This window comes from Orycteropus afer, unplaced genomic scaffold (genome assembly GCF_000298275.1).
Source record: "Orycteropus afer afer isolate SDZICR_OR568_19922 unplaced genomic scaffold, OryAfe1.0 scaffold00053, whole genome shotgun sequence".
NCBI classification, from domain to species: domain Eukaryota; kingdom Metazoa; phylum Chordata; class Mammalia; order Tubulidentata; family Orycteropodidae; genus Orycteropus; species Orycteropus afer.
In genome coordinates this window covers 10,233,320-10,255,934 of record NW_006921640.1, presented here as the reverse complement: position 1 = coordinate 10,255,934, position 22,615 = coordinate 10,233,320, and the positions used below count along the sequence as shown (strand labels likewise).

The window sequence follows — 22,615 nt, the reverse complement described above, 5'->3', positions numbered from 1 at the left end:
TTCACGCAAATTCTTCTGCTAGTTGGGGTTTAGTCTACTTCTGTATCCTTCCCTTCAAGGCTCAGGGGTCCAAGATTATCTTCTGTGTCTGTGTCAATTGGTTTCCCTTGTCTTTGTTGAAGAGGGTCTGTGCAGTCCTTCTGCCTACTCCGCCATCTTGCCGGAACTCTCCATTTGCTTAAATTTTTAATTTACCAGAATATGACTCAATTTATTGCAACAATTTCCTGTAAATTTATATTTCTGTAAACGTGTTTTTCTATAAATTTTATTGTTGAGGCAACATGGTTATTTAAATCAGACAGATGACAGGTATTTTAAGTTTCCATTATTTTTCCTCAGATGAAATTAATTTTCTTGTCCAGATTGAATTATTTTTGAGATGTTTGTCTATTTAAAATTTGTTGCTGTTGTTGTTATGTGCTATCGAGTCAGACCCAAGTCATAGCGACCCCTCCTTGGTTTTCTGAAGTGGTATCACTACGGAAGTAGATTGCCCAACCTTCCTTCCAAGGAGTGGCTGGTGGGTTTGAACCTCCAGCCTTCTGGTTAGCAGTCAAGTGCACTATGCTTCCAGAGCTCTTATTTAAAATGTAGTGGCATAAATATTTATTTATAAAAGTGCTGTGACTTCCCCTTATTTTCCTTTATACTTTGTATTTATTACACAGATCAGTCTGCCTTGAATTACAATTACCTCACTATGTAGCTGTCTTCCCTTCTAGATTCTGAGGCTCTAAGAGGAAGGGGTCATGTTTTCATCTTCTTTATAATGATCTGACCCATAGTAAATGGTATTTTCACAGTGGAAACACCAACCAAGTTGTATAAAAATAGCTACTTTTGAAGGTCATTCAATTTCCTTAGAGAAAGTTTTATTTCAGACCTCATTTTCCTATATATTCCACTAATTCCACTAATTAAGGACTACTTAGGATAAAACAGTAAGAGTACAGAGATATGTAAGAATGAGTGAATGAACCAAATTGTTAATTTATTTTTTAGCGTAAGCTTTTCCTCCCCACCCCCCATAGTGATTGGGTATTAAATAACATTGGGATATATTTATATATTGTTAGTGTAGTAACAGCTATACTGTTTGGCAAACTGATATTAATCATTTAGAAAATGCACAGGAAGAAGATTAAAGAAACATTCTAAAATGTTAACACTGATAGTTTCTGGAGTATGGAGTTTTGGGTGATAATTTTCTGTTTCTGAATATTTTTATACTTTGTAAAAATTTTGTATATAGCACATTATCTCTTCTGAAAAAGTCAAAAAGAAATTAAGAGTTAAATTGTGCTTAAAGTTCCTCTGTGGCTTATTATCCAGTAATGTTACCAAGGCAGCCAGAGAACTGGTTTGTTGGCTCTGTGGTACGTGGCACACCCCCTCCACCTGTCTCATCTCTCACTTGTCTCTGTGCTTCTTATAGCCTGGGATGGCTGTTGTCATAAGCAGAAGCAGAGCAGCTGGCTCTTCTTGAAGCAGCTTACCATTGAGTCCAGTAGCTGCAGCATTAGTAGTGTGTCTTAATGAAGATTTATATTATGGGACTTGCTGATACTCTGATTTCTGAAGTTTTCTACTTGGTATGGGACTGTTGACAATGCTTTTACTATACATTCAGGTGCATGACTTTTGATCGTTAATACGTACGCATCTATTGACCGTTTGTTCCCACAGTGCTGTCACTGAGCAGAGAAAATGTTGCTTTTTTTAGGTGCTGTTGCATTGATTCTGACACATAGCAATCCTGTGTATAACAGAACAAAACAGGGCCCAGTACTGTGCCATCCTCATAATTGTTGCTATATTTGAGCCCATTGTTGCAGCCCTATCCATCTCGTTGAGGGCCTTTCTCTTTTTTTGCTGACCCTCTACTTTACTATGCATGATGTCCTTCTCCAGGGACTGTTCCCTTCTGATAACATATCCAAAGTATGTAAGATGAAGTCTTGCCATCCTTGCTTGCTGTACTTCTTCCAGAACAGATTTGTACATCCTTCAGGCAGTCCATGGTATATTCAGTATTCTTTGCAAACACCACAATTCAAAGACATCAATTCTTCTTTGGTCTGCCTTATTCATTGTTGCAAAAACAGCAAGGAGGCCACATGTTCTGACCTCCTCTAATCCCACAAGAGGAAGACAGGATTACCAGCAGTAACCCAAGGCCTATTACTGCAAGGCCAGACATGCTGCCTCCTTCTAGCCCTTTCACCAACCGTTCCTCCCAAAGCACCCACCACCTCTCTCCTGGGTTTGATAATTCGCTGCAGTGGCCACACAGAGCTCACAGATTATGGGGTTTATTAGAGAAGCACCACAGGCTACAATTCAAGTTCAGGAAAAATGCTCAGTCTCTCTCCCAGTCCACCGTCCCTCGGCCAACAGTCTCTCACAGTCTCTTTTCCAGCAGTACTGGTCCCTCGTTGTCTCACTCAGCAATGCATGTCTCTTGCGTTTCTTTCCCAGCAGCACGTGTCTCTTTCAGCAGTGTGTGTCTCTTTCAGCAGCACGTCTTCCTCAACCAGCAGTCAGAGTTCTGCCCCTAGGAGGCCTCCTTTTGAGCCTGGCAGAATGGTCAAACTAGCCAATTAGAGCATCAGAACTCTAAGCCCGTGAGAGAGAGTGGGAACCTCCCAGAACATTGTATTGTGCCACGCCCAACAGATATAACCCAGGTGGGCGACTTTAAAATCAGGATCTCCTCAGTTGCTGATAGTAATTCCCACCTTAGAGTTTACAAAGACTTATGGGTAGAAAAGCCACACTAAGTAATTTACTACACCGCAGTTGTCCAGCTTTTGCATGCACATGAGGCATCTGAAAACACTGTGGCTTGGGTCCCTTAGTCCTCAAACTGACTCTTTGCTCTTTAACACATTAAAGAACTCTTTTGCAGCAGGTTTGCCCTGTGCAATATATTGTTTGATTTCCTGCCTGCTGCTTCCATGGGCATTGATTGTGGATCTAAGTAAAATGAAATTCTTGATAACTTCAGTCTTTTCTCCATTTATCATGATGTTGCTTGTTGGTCCAGTTGTAAGGATTTCTGTTTTCTGTATATTGAGGTGTAATCCATACCAAAGACTGTAGTCCAGTAAGTGCTTCAGGTCCTCTTTGCTTTCAGCAAACAAGGTTGTGTCGTCTGCATATTGCAGATTGTTAATGAGTCATCTTCTGATACTGATTCTGTGTTCATTTTCATGTAGTCCAGCTTCTCAGATTATTTTCTTAGCATACAATTGAATATGGTGAAAGACACCAACCTTGACACAAACATTTTCTGATTTTAAACGATGCAATATCACCTTGTTGTGTTTAACAACAACCTCTTGGCCTAAGTACAGGTTTCTAGCAAGCACAATTAAGTGTTTTGGAATTACCATTCTTCAAAATGTTATCCATAGTTTGTTATGATTCACACAGTCTATGTCTTTGCGTAGTCAGTAAAAACATAGGTAACATCTTTGTGGTATTCTGTGCTGTCAGCCAAGACCCATCCGACAGCAGTGATATCCCTAGTTCTGTGTCCTCTTCCGAAGCCAGCTTGCATTTCTGTCAGTTCCCTGTTAATGTACTGCTGCAACTGTTTTTTAAAATACTGTTTGATAATGTCTGATTTTGTTATATATCACCTTTCTTTAGAATGAGCATGAATATGAATCTTTTCCAGTCATTTGTCCAGATAGTTGTCTTCTATCTTTCTTGGTAAAGATGAGTGGGTGCTTCCAGCATTACATCATTTGTTGAAACATCGCAATTGGTATTCCATCAGTTCCTGGCAACTTGTTTTTTGACAGTGCCTTCAATGTAGCTTGGATTTCTTCCTTCAGTGCCATTGGGTCTTGATCATATGCTTCCTCCTGAAACTGCTGAACATTGACCAATTCTTTTTGGTACGGTGACTGTGTGTATTCTTTACATCATCTTTCATTGCCTCCTGCAACATTCAATATTTTATCCATGGAATCCTTCAGTATTGCACCTCAAGTCTTCAATTTTTCCTTCAATTATTTTCACCTTCAGAATACCAACCATGTTCTTCCTCTTTGGTTTTCTAACTCTGGATCTTTGGATATTTTGTTATATCACTTTACTTTGTTTTCTGGAGCTGCCCTTTGAAATCTTTTGTTCAGCTCTTTTACTTCAACATTTCTTCTATTTGCTTTAGGTACTCTATGCTTGAGAGCAAGTTTTAGAGTCTCTTCTGACAACCATTTTGGTCTTTTCATTCTCTCCTCTCTTTTTAATAACGCTTTGCTTTCTTGAAATTTGTATAATGTCATCTCACAACTCGTCTGGCCATTGGTGTTCAGTGCATCAAATCTGTCCTTGAGATAGTCTCTAAATTCAGGTGGGATATGCTCATATTGTACTTTGGCTCTCATGGACTTGTTTTAATTTGCTGCAGCTTTAACTTGAACTTGCATATGAGCAATTGATGACTTGTTTCATAGTCGGCCCCTGGCTGATGATACTGAATTACTACATCATCTCTTTCCACAATGTAGTCAGTTTGCTTCCTATGTATTCCATCTGATAAGGTCCAGCATACAGTTGTTGAAAAAGGTATTTCCAATGAATAAGTCACTGTTCTTGCAAAATTCAGTCATGTGATCTTCATTTTCATTTCTGTCACCAAGGCTACATTTTCCAACTACTGATCCTTCTTTGTTTCCAACTTTTGTATTCCAATTGATAGTAATTAGTGCATCTCGATTTCATGTCTGATCAATTTCAGACTGCAGAAGTTGGTAAAAATCTTGAATTTCTTCATCTTTGGCTTTAGTGGTTACTGTATAAATTTGAATAATAGTAGTATTAACTCGTCTTCCTTGTAGGTGTATAGATAGTATCCTGTCACTGACTGCATTGTGCTTCAGAATAGATCTTGCAATTTTCTTTTTGATGGGGAGTGTGATGCCATTCTTTTTCAGTTTATCCAAGCAAATTCCCAGCATAGTAGACAGTGTGATTGTCAGAGTCAGAATGGTCAGTACCAATTCATTTCAGCTCAGTGATATCTGGGATATCAATCTTCACACGTTCCATTTCATTTTTGATAATTTCTAATTTCCCTTGATTCATACTTTGTATATGCCATGTTTAAATTATTAGTGGATATCTGTAACTGTTCCTTCTTATTTTGAGTTGTGTTGTATTAGCAAACGAAGGTCCCAAAAGCTCTACTCCATTTACATCATTGAGGTTGACTCTATTTTGAGGCAGCAGCTCTTTCTCAGTTGTATTTTGAGTGCCTTCTATCCCAAGGGTATCATCTTCTGGCACTACATTATTCGGTGTTCCACTCTTATCCATAAGGTTTTCAGTGGCCAGTTTTTTCAGAAGTCTATTGTCAGGTCCTCCTTCCTAGTCTGGAAGCTCCACTGAAACCTTTTTGCCATGGATGGCCCTGCTGGTATTTGAAATACCAGTGGCCATAGCTTTCGGCATCATAGCAACATGTAAGCCACTACAGTACAACAAACTGATGGCATTACCATTGGCTTTTCTGGTTATCTTATTTCATTTATGGTTGTAGTATACCTGTGACCACATATGGATTCACCTCCCCATGGTCATGTTTAAGTTTCTAAATAAATAAAGAGAAGTATTGGTGAATGTTTTTGAACGTTTTCCTATCTTTCAGCATATATGTCTTTGAGCTCTGAATAACTGCTTGTCTTTCAGGGAAGACACAGAACTCCAGCTCAGCAATATGCTTACAGGATATCTGATGAACATACTTCAGTATGTAAACATGTCTTCAGAAGTTGTATTGTTTGGACTGCCATGTGTCTCTATATTTGAAGTTATTGAGAAGTATTTCTTTCAGGCAGAAAAGTTTTAGGATTGTTGGATATTAGTTCCAGAGCTGATTTATGTATATTTTCAATTAAAAATTACATTCCATAGATATATTTTTGTCACTGCCTTAGTTGTTAGACGCTAACCTCTAAGTGTTTTTGCTTTATGTTCTGTAGTAGGGATTTTCAATCTTGGCTGCATACTAGAGTCATTCAGGAAATCTTTTTTTTTTTTTTAATTTTTTTGCAGTATTCTCTCTCCTCTGCTCCTACTCCCACTTAGGGAATTTTTAAAAATACCGATGCTCACAACCCATCCCTAGAGATTCTCATTTAGTTGGCACGGGTCAGGTAGAGACATAAAAATATTTTAGAATAATGTAGAATCTGCAAAACACCGCATAACATGGATGAACTTGGAGGACATTATGCTGAGTGAAATAAGTCAATCATAAAAGGACAAATATTGTATTAGTCCATTATTGTAAAAGTTAAGGAAAGGTTTATCTATAGAAGGAAATTTTCTTTGTTGGTTACCAGGGGTGGAAGGGGAGTGGAGGGAATGCTATTAGATAGGTAGAGAAAAGTATTGATTTGGGTGAAGAGAAGGGCAATGTACCAAATATGAGTGACCGATATGGAAGCATTGAGGATGAGAAAGACATAGAGAGGTACATGGGCGGTACAGACAACAAAGATGAACCCTTTTGTACATACAATACTGCCTTGTCAGTGAAGGCAAGCATGGGTATATGGGTGGATAGATGGGTGGACAGGCTAAACGATTAGGTATGTCTATGAAATGGGGAGTGTATCCAAGAACATATATAGGGTTGGCAGACAGTGGTCCTATAAGTTTATGTGAATGATCAGAATTCCCAGGTGTATAGTGGAGCTGACAAGGGGCAAGGTTGTGGTCACTGCTTGGTCACAGCCAGCTACCCAGAGGGACCGAGTAGTTGAACCTGTGGGCTTGGGACCATAGTCGCAGGGGACATCAAGCTCAATTTGCATAACATACTATACAAAACATTGTTCCACCTCCTACTTTGGCGAGTAGCGACTGGGATCTTAAAAGCTAGCAAGCTGCCATCTAGATGCAACGATGGGTCTCTCCTCGTCCAGAGCAAAGAAGAATGAAGAAAACCAAAATTAATGGAAACAATTAGTCCTAGCGACTGGTACACCATCTGATCTGCAGCCTATACAACTATGAGACCAGAAGAACTAGATAGTGCCTGGCTACCACTGTCATCCACTTGGAAGGGGATCTATGTAGGAGATCTTGAAAGAGAGGGAGAACAATGTGGAATAAAACTCAAAATCATTTGGAGTGGAAAAAAAAAAGGAGGGGGATCAGGTTTGCTTTCCGATAGAGCCTGGTGGAACCGCTGAGACTATGGCCCCTAACTGCCCTTCGGGTCTGGAATTGAATGCACACTTGTGGTTTCCAGCCAAACAAAATACAGGCATATGAGTTGAACATTTACCTCAAGTAGATTGTCTCCTTGGAGAGAACAATCATGGGAGAAGGAAGGGCTGCTTATGCACAGGGAGACAGCTCAGGGGGCAGGAGTGTATGGAGGGATGCACACTGGGAAGAGGTAACTATGGGGAGGAAGTGGGAGGGGAGCTGTTGCATTGTGGTAAACTGGGGTCAATGACATGAGACAAAGTATATGTGAACTGCTGTAGGGAAAGTGAATTTGCTCTATAAATCTTCACCCAAATCACAATTAAAAAATATAAATATATTTTAGAAGATCTCCAGGTGATCCCAGTAGGAGCTATGGTTGGTGCTTTAATGCATTCCAAATTGTTAAGAGTAGTAAACAGGTTACCATGAAAAGTTTAGTGGTATTGTGAGATTGGGCCATTGGTAAGAAGAATCTAACGTTAGATTGATGGCTTCTCTGGGATTCTTGACTTTGTCATTCTAACTGCCTTAACCTGACCATGGCTATATAAGGCCTTAATTGGACCCCTAGCTATGAATCCAACATTATGAGCACACTGCTAGTAAACTGAGGACAGCAAGAGTGCTTCAGCATGACAGTTCTAGTTTAAGACAAAATTTTTCTAAATACATAGAATATTTGTTTAATACAGAACCATTTAATATATCCCCATTAAAGAATCTCTTAAATCGGTTATAGTAGTCTAAGAGTTCTAGACCTAATCAACCTGATAAGTTCCTGGTGATCCTATTTATTTTTGGGTTGGTAGTCTTTTACTAACATCTCTATACATTAACATTGTACACATGCTCTTGGTATTTTAATAATATTTTGTTTTCTTGAGCAAGTTAAACCCCATGTATTTTTCATCCCTGTTTGATGGAGAAGGAGCCCTGGTGGTTCAGTGGTTTAAGTGCTCAGCTGCTAACCAAAAATCAGTGGTTCTAACCCACCAGCTGCTTCATGGGAGAAAGATGTGGCGGTTGGCGTCTGTAAAGATTACAGCCTTGGAAATTCTGTTCTGTCCTGTAGGGTCGCTATGAGTTGGAATTGACTCAAAGACATACAACAGCATTTGATGGAGGGAGAGGGGAGTATAGGGAAAAGTACAGTGATTTGCTGTGTTCACAGAACTTTATCATTGATAAAGTTGTACCAGATACGGTTTATGAACATGTGTTTGTATCTAAAAATCTATCTATAAAAAATACATACTAGAAATATACTTTGTATTTTTCATTAAAGATTATATATACATACATAAAATTGCTTCATGTATAAGCTTATATAATTTGCTCTGAAATAACACATATTTCTGAAATAAGGAAAACAGTGGTCCTCAAACTTTTTGGTCAGCACCCCTTTACACTTTAAAAAATATTAAGGGCCTCAAAGAGCTGTTATATATGTCAGTTATATGTATTGATATCTACTATATTAGAACTTAACATAAGAAAATTTAAAATATGTATTTGTTCATTATAATAATAAACACATTACATTTTAACTTTTTTACTCAACGAACATATTTTCCAAAACAAAACAAAAAAATTTGTAACAAACAGTGGCATTGCTTGAGTTTTGCAAATCTCTTTAGTGTCTGGCTTAATAGAAAACAGCTGGATTCTCATCTGCTTTTTGCATTCAATCTGATGCAAAATACCCCATTATATAGACACTGGAAAACTCATGAGATGATAAGAATGGAAAAAGGCAAATAACATCCTACTCATCACATGAAACAATTTTGATCTTGATGATCCTCTGAAAGAATCTTTGAGAACTGCTGGCATTGTGTTATTTAATGATGAAAGAACTTTGAGAAAGAGTCCCAAATTAGGTTTCTGAATTTGAAAATGATTGTGCTTTTATTGGAAGAGAGTAAAGATAGGAAAATGTGACAGTCTTGTCTTCAGCTAATGTTTCCTTTGCATATTTATCATTGTGAAGGAATGCATTACCACTAAATAATTTCAAAGCATTTTGAGAGTGAGTGCTCTGTTTCATTTAGCTAGTTAATATTGTTTCTCTTGCATGGGCTTATAATGTACAGATCTGAGTTGCTGCTTTTTGAAGTCATACTGTTGTAACTTTTAGTTTCCTGATTTCTGGTAGAGTCTAATTATTTGACAAAATGAGAATTAAAACTAATGGTTAATTCTTTCTCCTATAGCCCTTCCCCACAAGATGGACAGATTATGTTTGATGTAGAAATGCATACCAGCAGGGACCATAGCTCTCAGGTGTGTATGTGTGTTTATTTTCTGACTTGCAGTAAAGAAGTAGGAAGTATGAAAAATATCTTTTAAGAAATAGAAGTATGTTAAAGATAAGACTTTTAAAAGAAAAACAATTTGAAGCTGTTTTAAGTTATTCAGTTTTTGAGTTTAGAATTTATTTAAACCTTGTGTACCTTCTCAACTAAGAATTTTAGCTCTCTTGCAACAAAAGAATTGGAAATGTTCTTTTTTTGAAAATTTTTATTGTGATTTGGGTGAAGGTTTACAGAGCAAATTCACTTTCCATACAGCAGCTCACATACACTTTGTCTCATGACATTGACTGCAAGAATTGGAAATTCTTATACATAATGTATCATTCCAATATTCCCGGTTAGTTTCTTGATTTTACGAAAAGGAAAACAGAGACAGGTGTTGTCTAATTTAAGGTCACAAAATGTGTTCTTAGGAACGTTTATTCAGTGAGAATCTCCATAACAGAGTTCTGAAGTCAAATAACTGGAAAATAATGTGGCTCCCAGGCTTCCCAGCCCTCCTACCCGTATAGTCACAGTGCACAACAGCATATTTATTGTCATTGTTAGCTGCTTTTGAGTTGGCCCCCAGCTGATGGTGACCCCATGCACAGTGGGACAAATGAAATGCTGCCCAGTCCAGTGATTCATTGTTGATCATAAAGTCAGTTAAAATTCTTGCAGTAAAGAAATTTGTTTTATTAAACCAAATGCTCCCCAAGTTTATTTGACCTTAGACTCCTCCCATTTTCACCCCTAATAATTTACCTAATAACAAGAGCACTTTGATAAGTGTTATCCTGTCTCATCAAGTGGCAGTTTTACAATTCAAGTTAACACATCATTAAATTTAAATGGAATTCTAGACCTGACTGCAACCACCCTAGAATTTCAAAGGAATTCGTGAAATTCAGGAGAGAAAATATAAGACTTCTGGCCTCTCTGTCAGATTGTGATAGGATTATTGCCAGTGTGACCCCTATTCAAAAAGAACTGAATAAAAGAACATTGGTTATACTTAAGCAGAGGATAAGCTGTAGTGTCAATCAGCTTTCAGCCAGTTTAAACAAGGTTAAATCTTGGAAAAGCAGTCTAACTCCTATAATAAAAGCATTATATCTGCTAGAATAAGACTTTTGATAAGGGAGAAATCAATAGGTATAATTTTTTGGAAGAAGTACAACTAGAAGCGAGGATGGTGAGTATTTGTTTCACAAACATTGGGACATGATATCAGGAGGGACCAGACCTTGGGGAATGACATCAACTTGGTAGAGTAGAGGGTCAGTGAGAAAGAAGAAGACTTAACAAGATGGATTGACACAGACAGGGGCTGCAACAGTGGGCTCAAACATAGCAGTGATTGTGAGGATGGGGTGGTGTTTTGTTCTGTTGTGCATAGGGTCTCTGTGAGTCAGAACTGACTTGATGGCACCTAATAACAACAACAACAAGTTTTTCAGATGTTCAAAATGCCTTTAACATTGCCTTTTAAAGTTGAAGAAAACGTAATTTAAAAATTGCATTGGGATTTTGGAGGAATGGATTTTTTTAATTAGTGAGAAGAAAGCTTAGAGATATAGAACAATTAAAAACTGAACTATTTAAAAACATGTTTATAACTGAAAAGTGGAAAAACAAAAGTGAACAGAGGACTGTCATGGTACATGTTCTTATTGAGTATTTTTATATGTGCTCTGTAAGAGCAGTGTGGCATTTTCAAGCATTTCTAGGAGGAAGAAGGGACGGTACTAACATTTATTAAATGTACTGTAGGTGTTTCATTTATTTATTTTTTTTAAATGTTTACCACGTTAAATGTTTTCAGTACAGTGAAGATTATCTCCAAGGAAGATGCCCCATCTTCCTTCCGAGGCTTTGTTGTAATTGTTACTTATCCAAGATCACACAACACATAAGTAATGGAGCCAAGATTGAAACCAGATCTGTCTCTTTGTGTGACCCTGTTCCTTCTATTAAAGTCAGCGGGATTGATGTCAGGAGAGCTCACAAGGTGGTGAGAATGATTTATGGTATGGTGAAGCCTAAGGTGATGCATTTAGGAAAAAAGACCATTCAGACTATACTTTTAGAATGCTAGTTCTTCTCGAGTCTCAGTTTTGTAGGAGAAAACAGACTGTAGATTGTCCCATTTTTTTTTAAGACATTTTTTACAGTGTGTTTCTGACCCTATAGAGGCCAATAGAATGTTGGGTATCTTTGGAAACTGTTTTGGAATCAAACTGAAAATGTCCTCTTTTCCCTCTTGTAAACTGTGGTTTAGCTGTACGTAGACTACAGTGTGCAATTTAATAACCATATTAGAGACCTAAGAGAACTTGAGGGGGCCAGAGAGGAGGAATTAAGTGGTTAGAAGATGAAGTACCTTTATGTACAAATAGGCCAAAATGATCAGAATTCTCTATCTGAAGGCTTGGAGAGGTGGTTATTAATTTGGTGAAAAGTATGAATCTTAAACTATTGGATTAAACGGTATTCTGAAATTCTAAAAATTGGATTGCAACCTGAAACTGGCAAAATTAGGATTAATAAAAGGAAGTTGTTGTTGTTAGTATTAGTTGGTGTCAAGTTGATTTCTACTTATGGTGACCCCATGTGTTCAGAGAAGTAATAAATGAGGAGAGCTTATGATGTTTATTCTTAAAGTAAGCATTCTAAATTTAAGATGATGCTGAGGATTTTTTTTTTTTAATATTAGTCCAAAAATAACTTTGCTTCAGTCAGCTGTTGTTGTTGTTATGTGCCGTCGAGTCCGACCCGACTTATAGAGACCCCTCCTTGGGTTTCTGAGGCAGTGTTACTACGGAAGTAGATTGCCTGCCCCATCTTCCTTCCGAGGAGTGGCTGGTGGATTTGAACCGCCAGCCTTCTGGTTAGTGGCAGTCAGCTGAAAGAAAAGTATATTGTTTTGTTTACCTAGTGCCACTCTGACAGGAATATACCACAAATGGGATGGCTCCAATAAACAGGAATGTATTCTCTTACAGGTTGGGAGGCTAGAAGTCCAAGTTCAAAGTGCAAGGCTCTAGGGGCTGGGTGAAAGTGCCTCAACTTTAGCTCTGCCTCTTGCTCCCAGCCCACTGAAGCTAGAGGCATCTCTTCACTCAGGCAGCTGCTGGCTGCTGAGGCTAACAAGCCCAAGGTCGACAGATAAAATGACACAGCCCCGATGTTACCCAACCACACAGCAGGTCATTAAATCAAGTCCATCGTAAGTCCCAAGGTTGGCAGAGCATGGCAGGCTGCTGAACAATGACATGGCTACATGAGGGTCCAAGCATGCCATGAGCTACAGACCATTCCCCAAGGCTTCTCCTTATATACGGGAAGCAGATTCCATCCCTGAGGCAGCTACTCAGCTGCTCACAGTAGATTCCACCATGGAGTTGATTACCAGTCTCATCATGGGGAATACTGTATCCAACTGCCCAGCCACTCAACCAGGTCCAGCCAAGTTGACACACAAACAACCACCACGTGAATTATCTTGAAAAAATATCTTAGTTATTACATTTCATTCTGTTGGAAAGTATTAAATACTAACTTGTTCAAAAACTGAAACGTAAATCCTTGAGGAATTTTAAAAAGGGGCATACAAATCCAAAGTTGGAAACGGTAAACAAAAATGCAGTGTGTTAAATATAATCAAATATTGTGTGTATACAAACAGATCTGAAAGTAAATTGTTACCTATGATATAATGCTTTCAATTCACTCAAAGAGCCAACTCATTATTCTGAGTAATCTCAATACTCACTGGAAAAAGCGTAATCCTCAATGCTACATTGTGTAATTCAGCGGAACTTGCCAAGTTCAGCAGAATTAGATAACTACCAGGATAGCAAAAAATACATGGGGATTTCATTTTGGTTTTGACAGTAAAAAAAAAGAGTGACTGTCTATATGTAGGGACTGTTCTGTGAAGCTACCTTTCTGAGGCAGCAATTTCACAGAGAACTAACAACCCACAGAGACCCTGTAGTACAGAGTCGAACTGCCTTACAGGGTTTCTGAGTCTATAAATCTTTATGGAGGCAGACTGACCCATCTTTCTCTGGTGGAACAGCTGGTGGGTTTGAACTGCTGACCTTTTAGTTAGCAGCCAAATGCCTAACAACTGTGCCACCAGAGCTCTCTCCACAGAGAACTAGGCCTCTCCAAAAGAGTTACTTATATATGCATTTCTTAGCTGTCTGTCATAATGAAGGAATGCTTTAGTTAAACAGTGAATCCTGTTCAAACAAAATAAATCAAAGCAATTTTTGGTTTTGAGATCCTTTGGTTTGGGATCATAGCATCACATTCCTTACAATGAGTAAATAAAGCTATGTCATTTTCAGGAATTTTTCATTCCTGTGGGTTCTATTGAAAGAGAAGCTATTAGAAATTTTGATTGTTTTGGCATAAGTAGTTTTGAATAAATCTTGGGCAGTGTTTGGATATTGATTTTTTTCTAAAAATATTACCTCTTTCAGGAAGTAAAGCCTAGTGCTGAAGAGTGGTGACTCTAGAAACCATTTGCCTGTATTTCAATACTGGCCCTGCTGTTTACTAGTTGGAACCTTAGGCAGGTTCTGTCATCAGTGTCTCAGTTTCCTCATCTGTAAAATGGGCTGTTAATAGTCCGTATTTTACAGGGTTGGTGGAAAGTAAAAATGTAATAGATGTAAAATGCTTATTAGAATATTGCTTGTCTCGTGAAAAAATACTATTATTATTTATTTTAGTTATAAATTGTATCATCACGTCCCAATTTTTATTTTTACGTCTTACTACTTTAGTTTTGTTAGCATATTTTTTTTGGTATGTTCCCTTTTATTTTTAATTTTTACAGAATTTCAAATGCTTGCAAAGTTAAAGAGAATAGTATGATTTACTTCCATATAAGCATCACCCAGATTCAACAGTTAATCAAGACTTTACCATAGTTTGGTTAGTTAACATTATATCCCAAAATAAGCTTTTTTATATTTCTAGGTTCGTATCCTATTCTTAGATATCAACAGTAAAACTCACTTGAGGTTTTTTTTAAGATACTTTAATATTAGATCATTTTTTGAGCCTCTTTTAGAAAAAGGGCATATTTTTAAAAATTCTGGTGCTCAGTATTTTGATTTTAATATGTTTCTGTCCAGGTTTATCTTTGTATTAGAAGAAATTGTCCTTTTTTTTTCTAAATTTAAAGTTAAAATTCTTCTTTACAGTCAGAAGAAGAAGCTACAGAAGGAGAAAAAGAAGTTGAGGCTTTAAAGAAAAGTGTAGAATGGGTATCTGACTGGTCCAGTAGACCTGAAAACATTCCACCTAAGTAAGTTCTTTGCATGTTTCTTTTTAGTGGGCACACTAGAACGGTTTCATTTTCTTCTGTGTAGTGGATCTGGTTGTTGCATGATATTTTTAGCAAATGCATTTCTGATACCTACCTCTGAATTTCTTTCTCCAGGGAGTTCCACTTCAGGCACCCTAAACGTTCTGTTTCTTTAAGCATGAGAAAAAGTGGAGCCATGAAAAAAGGGGGTATTTTCTCCGCAGAATTCCTTAAAGTGTTCATTCCATCTCTCTTCATTTCTCATGTTTTGGCTTTGGGGCTAGGGTAAGTACTGGAAAACTCCTAAAGTTTTTTCTGTTCATATTGTCTTCATACTTTATCTCCAGATGTAACAAGGATGTATGAAAACAGTTTGTATTACTTTGCTTCTAATGTTTTAGTGCAGATAATGTGAACTTCAAAGAATTAGTAAAGTTGATAGATATACCATTGTTCTACTAGTAAGCATTTTTTAATGATAGAGCTTTTTCTTATTTGAAAATAAGATCTTTTCATAATAATCCCCTAAATGTTAATTTTTAAATGAACTCTTCTATGTTGTTGTTTTTTTTCCTTGTGTGGTTGTTTTTGTTTGTAAGTGTTCAAAAATAGTTAAATTTTAAAGTAAACTAACCTTTAGTGTGCTAATTTTGTGATTGATATGAACAATTTTTTTCCCACCATTACTTTTAGTACTCCTTGAGTGAAATTGATAGGTTAATTGTGTGTATTATTTATTTATTTATTTATTATTGTGATTTATGTGAGCAAATTCACTTTCCATACAGCAGTTCACATACACTTTGTCTCATGACATTGACTACAATTTACCGCAATGCAACAGCTCCCTTCCCACTGCCTCCCGATAGTTACCTCTTCCCTGTGTCCATCCCTCCATGTACTCCTATTCCCTGAGCTGTCTCCCTGTGCATAAACAGCCCTTCTTTATCCCATGATTGTTCTCTCCAAGGAGTGTATCTACTTCAGGTAAATGTTCAACTCATATGCCTGAAATGTAAATCCTATACATGGTCTTGGGTGCACTCCCTGCTTCATAGACATCTTTTGTTTGGCTGGAAGCCACAGGTGTGGGTTCAATTCCAGACCTGAAGGGCAGCTAGGGGCCATAGTCTCAGAGTTCTACCAGGCTCTGTCAGACCAGCAAACCTGGTCCCCCCCCCCCTTTTTTTTTTCAAATGATTTTGATTTTGTGCCACATTGTTCTCCCTCTCTATCAAGGATAGATCCCACTCCAAGCGGTTGACAGTGGTAGCCAGGCACCATCTAGTTCTTCTGGTCTCGTATAAGCTGTGGGTCACGTGGTGTACCACTCGCTAGGACTAATTGTTTCCATGAATCTTTGGTTTTCTTCATTCTTCTTTGCTCTGGAGAGGAGAGACCCATTGTTGCATCTAGGTGACTGCTTGCAAGCTTTTAAGATCCCAGTCGCTACTTGCCAAAGCAGGAGGTAGAACAGTGTTTTGTGTAGTATGTTATGCCAGTTGAGCTTGATGTCTCCTGCGACTATGGTCCCGAGCCCACAGGTTCAACTACTCGGTCCCTCTGGGTAGCTGGCTGTGACCAAGAAGTGACTACAGCCTTGTCCTTTGTCAGCTCTACTATACACCTGGGAATTCAGAACATACAAATACACTTATAGGACCACTGTCTGCCAACCCTATACATGGTCTTGGGTACACTACTTGCTTCATAGACATACCTACTAGTTCAGTCTGTCGTGTGTGTTATTTTTCATTTTCCTAACTTTGTAGTGTTTTAATTTATTCTAAAGTTGACTTTATATTTGCCTATAGTTCATTAATTTTTCAGGCATGTCTTTGAAATTTTTTTATTTTGATTTGAACAATTGAAGTGTATTTTTGAAAAATTTTAGGAGTTAAAAAGTACTTAATTTGTTTCAAGACATACCTGTTATATATTATTTAATCATGCCCAATGGATCATTTTTTGTATATGTAATATGGAAAAGATACATCATCTTTTACCTTACAAAGCTCAGCGATTCATCTGTTTTGTCTTTTTTGGCTATATGATCTGCTTTTGTGAAGGCAAATTCAGTAATCAGAAACTGTAAAATGTAAGATATTTTTAGAGGAGTGTTGTATGAGAGTTAGTGTGGAGCAGGGGTTGGAGTTTAAATTCCTCCACAGTGTTGTCTGCACAGTAATTCATTTGCCCTCAAAAGCCAATGGCTTTCTGTATTGCAGTATCTTTTCCATTCCTGAACCTTCAGATTGTTTTGTTGGAGTAAGTGTAACTGTTGCTGTAGATGACTGCAGAAAAGAGGGTTAAAAGATGTTTGTTGCATTTAATAAATTGGGAAAGGTAGATCTAGTTCCGTTTTCCTTAACCTCTCTTCTGCTTATTATAAGGGTAAAAATACTTGTCCATTTGGCATGGAAAAATGATATTACACCCTTAATCCTTAAGAATTAAAACAGTAAGAACCCTCTTTAAAGCACTGGCAGCTTTAAAAAGTTTTTTCTTATACAACACCAAAAATTATTAGGCACGTTACCGTATTTTATATCTGAGACATCAGTGGAGTTTTTTGTTTTCCAAAAACGAACAGCTCAAAGGAGGTTGACTTTTCCTCTGGAGGTATCTGTTCTATCTAACTTGACTTTGTCTAACCACTGCCTCTGTGCTGCCCAGTAGCCAGTAGCCTTAACAAGTAAACATTAATATATAAAACCTGTTTGGCTGGCTGGTGACTGGTTTTAAGTAAGTCAGTGATAATTTCAGGGTATTAGGGAACTTTGCACATACACCTTTAGACCTCTTACAAGGACTGAAAAACTCCATTTTCAAGTAGATGTCAACATGTGGACAAGCTTGTATGGCACTGCTACAAGAGATGAAACAATGCACTCTGTTTTCTTTTCAGCATCTATATTGGAAAACGACTGAGCACATCTTCTGCCAGCACCTATTGAGGGAAAAAGAAACCCCTGGAAATGCGCGTGACCTGTGAAGTGGTGTTATTGTCACATTAGTTTATTTGAACTTGAGACCATTGTAAGCATGACCCAACCTACCACCCTATTTTTACATATCCAAGTTCCAATATCTCGAATCCAGTATTTTATTCAAACTCTGTTGAGGCATTTTACTAACCTCATTACTTTTTTGTCCTGTAAGACACTTTGGAATTTCCTAACAGAGTTTACTGTTATTTAGAAATTGCAAGGGCTTCTTTTCCGCAAATGCCACCAGCAGATTATAATTTTGTCAACAATGCTGTTGTCTCCTTTTAGTCACACCAGACTTAGACCTGCGTCATTGATGGTTTAAATTTTACTCTTGCAAGATAACTACCATTCCTCTCTCCAAATGAGATTAGGTTAGCCAATGATAATCATAATAAAGTGTTTTTTTTTGTTTGTTTGTTTTTTTCCCGAGACAAAGGCAAGCTTCCCTAAACTTGTATTTTTGATTGTTAAAAAAAGAAAAACAAAAACAAGATACAAGGGGAAAAAAATATCCTGGGCAATAAACATTTATTTTAAACCAGCTTTGGAGCCACCTTTTGTCTAAGCCTCCTAATAGCGCCTTTAATTTGTAGGAGGCAGGCTACACAAACAATAGACCTGAAATAGAATAAAACTAAAACACATCAGCAGATTTTAATACTAGTGTATTGTAATGTCTTTTCTATAAGATAGAGTCTTTATTTCTGATAAGGAATGTCTCAGGCCTAGAAATATATGAAATTGCTTTGGGATTTTTGTGTATGTTTGGTATTTTTATGTTTTTCAACTGCATGTGAATTTTTCATAACTTTTCATTTTTCTTTTAGTTTCTTTTTTTCTCTCAGAGGCTTTGGATTGAGTTCCAATTTGTGGTGTAAATATAGGCTTCTTGTTTTAGGAAGCGTCACTTATACTCTAAAGCCTTTAAACTCTGAAGATAATAGTTTCAGAGTGATTCCAAGCACTTGTGCAACTTTGAGAAAGAGACTTGGGTCATGGGAACAGTTGACAAAGTTCTGAAAAGATGCCATTTTTTTGCTTCTGATCTCCTCTCACTTGTTATTGTTTACTGTACAATCTTCCCAAAGTGATTCCTGTGATTCTGCAGGCACTGGTGATTTTCTCATGTAGTCAGTTGTCTCTTCAGTTATGTTAAACTCTTGAAATTCCAGAACTCTCAACAACTTCTTCCTTCAATGACACACTTGTTTTTTCTAAAATGTGAAGCTTTAGGACCAAATTGTTAGAAAGCATCAGGATTACCAGTTACTTCAAATAGATTTTATTGGATTTCAGAACACTTAGCATGACTTTGAAGGATACTACTAACTACTATATGTTTTATATTTAAATAATTACTGTTTATGATATAGACATTACTATTGAATATTTAAGAGAACCATTGTTCATTTTAAAACTAGCAGTCTATTCATTAAGTAAAGCACATAAGGTTGACTTGAATAAAAAACACTATGACAACTAGGTTTCCCAGTTCACAGAAACTTTTTTCTCTCTCACATCAAGTTTTGCAAATTGATGTGTTATAGTAGAAAATAATTTAAAAATTAATTTCCAGTATCTTTTTTAAAAATGTAGCTGCTTATCTTTAAGAAAAATTATATATCCAGAATCATTTTCTGAATTATTTTTCTTTCTTTCTCCCTGGCATTTGATGTCTAACTCATTTTGGACATCTTTTTATTTCACCTTATTTCTATGTTAATCTTAAACCTGGTAACACTTGATCTGCCTTCTGTAACCTATTTATTTCAAGTGTTCATATTTGAATCTCTTCTGCAAGAAAGTAAATCTGATGCCCTCTGATTTTAAAAGCCTGAATAAAATTGAAAAGAAAACTAAATAGATACACCTTCCTTTGTACTACAATTGGCATCATGGGAGAGAAAATAATTACACTTAAAGGAAAAACAGATTTTTAGAGGCATCACATTTTCTTTCCATATTCTGTAGTGATTCTGTCGGTGGTATGACTAGAACTTGGGTATATTTATTATTTTTTTCAACATTAAAAGTAAATTTAGTTCTGCCCTTTTTCTTAAAATATCTGTGAAATTATGGAATCTTACTTAAAAAATGAATACATAATCACAGTAGAACTTACATAAGATGAAATAAATGCAGTATTTATTGGGAGCACTAACATATGGAATGAATGTCTATAGTTTCTACCCAGATTTGCGTTGAACAGAAACAGATTGTATTATTGGAAAGGAGAATTCCACAATTAACAGCTGAAATTTTGTTAAGATTAATATTTTAAAAGCTTTACACCTATTTACAATTGAAGATGAAAAGGCAGGCTTAATTTTTCTCATGTTTGATGAAAACTGGCTTAAATATTTGTAAATAGAATCATGAGCAAAAATGCACAAACTTGCACATTGAAAAATGCAACAAGTTACCTTGATTGCAGTAAAATTATTTGCCATTATAAAAAGTGAAAATTGGAAACTCAGCCAATGAGGTAATTTTTTAAGTGAACCAGTTGTTGAAATTATTGGGAATAACTGAGCCAAAGTGATTATGCATTCTTCATCTATTTAGTTACCACTTTGTATTGTTATATACAGTTTACAATATATGTATAACTTGTAGCTATAAACATTTTGTGCCATTAAAGCTCTCACAAAACTTTTTCTGTCACTCTATCATTTTATGCTACACTTGTTGGTTGGGAGTATAGAGGAGAATGAGGCCTAACCTGTCTACACACAAATTTTCTGTTACTGAGTTCCACAAATACTTGAGCACCTATCAGTGCCCCAAGCAGTATACGAATGAACAACATCCCTGCCCTTGCAAGGTTCCTACCTTTAGGTGATAGTCACCACAAAATAGATTTATATGTAAGTGCTATAGTAGAAGTATTTACAAAGTACTTTGGGGTCATAACATTTAGAGTATGTTTTTTTGTCAGATAGCTTCAAGATGCAGAGGAAGTGATAGTCTGAAAGACTAAGTAAGTGTTCAGTAAATGAGAAAGGGAATTATGAGCATGCCCAGTATAGGGAATGGCATGAACTGATAATGTGACTGGAAAGCACTATAGATAAGAGAAAACTGAGAATGTCGGTTGATGTTGAACCAAATTGTAATATATATATCATATAGGAGTTAAATTTAATTGTATAGTCCCTCTATGAGTTTCTTTCTTTTTTTAAAGAAAGAGAATTATTTTTGATTATGACTTACATTTGAGATAGTTATACCATATAGTGAAGAGAGGATATCAGAAGCAAAGAGACCATTCAGTCTGTCTCTCGGTAAAGAAAAAGGGCCTGTCTTATTCCCTGGGGATGGGAAAGAAGGACCAGAGAGAGAAAGCTGAAGTGAATTGAAATTATAAGGAAAGCATGTGTGTTGGTTAAGGTATTTGGCTGCTAACCAAAAGGTCAGTAGTTCAAACCTACAAGCTGATCAGCAGGAGAAAGATGAGGCAGTCAGCTTTACGGGCTTGGAAACCCATATGGGACAGTTCTGCTCTGTGCTACGGGGTTGCTATGAGTTGGAATTGACTTGGTAGTGGGTTTTTTTTTCTTTTTTTAAATTGATACCACTAACTGAAAAAATGAGTACAGGAAGAGTAGGGTGGTGGTGAGGGGGAAAGATTAAATTTTGAATATGTTAAATATGCAACTATCTATGGGACATCTGGTTGAACATAACCAGTAGGCAGTTAGCTTATAGAGCTAGAACTTGGGACAAAAGTCTGGAGTAGAAATAAAGTACACTGTCAGGCACACATGCATTATACATTATACGATAGTTAAAGATCTGACCAGGGAAAAGAATAAATTAACAAAAGCATTTGGGAGCCCAGCATTTCAAGATTGAGCAGAAGAGAAGCTTAAGAAAGTGAGTAATGTAGTCTGGTAGGAGAACCCAGAAAAAGGAGGAGGTGGTAGCCAGTCCTTTCAGATTTCTTGGTGAAATAGAGTGAATTAAAGAGAAGCTTTTGAATCTGGCAATTGGATTGCTGATTTTTTCAACAGCATTTTCTGTAGGAGTAGAAGGGGTTTGGAATAAGATTACATTGGGTTAATGAATGAATATAAAGTAAGACTGAGGGCTCTTCTCAGTTAATTCTGTGATGAAGAAGGGAAGAATGCCCTGAGGAGAGGACAGGATGGTAGGTTTATTTACTTAGGTTAGGATATAGGATGAGTATCTTTGTAGACTAAGAAGAAAGAACAAAGGGAAATATTAAAACCATGAGGGTACATAATGGAGTTAGATCCTGGAGGGAATGAGAGGGAATGTATTTAGGAATGCCAATGGGAGATTAAACATGAAAAGGGAGTTTTGGAGCTATAAAAAGTTACCGCAAAACCTAAACACTTATGATAAGTAGGTGAGAAAGGGTGAAGAGAGATTTGTTAGAAGGAGAGGAGTGGAAAGTTGAAGAAATCTGTATTTGGTAGCCTCTGTTCTTTCCATAAGGTGCTCTGGTGTTATAAAGCATTCGGCTGCTGATCAAAAGGTCTGTGGTTTGAACCCAGCAGCTGCACTATAGAGAAAGATGAAGTAGTCTGCTTCTGTAAAGATTTACAGCCTGGAAAACCCTATGGAGTAGTTCTACTCTGTCCTGTAGGGTTGCTATGAGTCAGATTCGACTCGATGGACAGTGAAGGTTTGGTTTGCTTTGTTTTCTGGTTCTTGCCATGAAGACTACGTCTTTGAAGGTGAGGATGATAGACTTTGGTTGTCTTCCACCAATATCTCCTGAACTAAAGTGGAAATTC

General features: G+C 37.1%; 1 protein-coding gene across 1 annotated transcript in view; it reads left to right on the top strand.

The window, feature by feature from the left end:
- The window catches only part of BNIP3L (BCL2 interacting protein 3 like), a 33,687-nt gene extending 15,871 nt beyond the window's left edge, over positions 1-17,816 (top strand). Inside the window, exons 4-7 of the mRNA XM_042780674.1 lie at positions 9,450-9,519; positions 14,756-14,859; positions 14,995-15,144; positions 17,768-17,816. Of these exons, the coding sequence (XP_042636608.1) occupies positions 9,450-9,519; positions 14,756-14,859; positions 14,995-15,144; positions 17,768-17,816 (373 nt within the window). The remainder of the gene's footprint in view (positions 1-9,449; positions 9,520-14,755; positions 14,860-14,994; positions 15,145-17,767) is intronic.
- Positions 17,817-22,615: the final 4,799 nt, after the last annotated feature.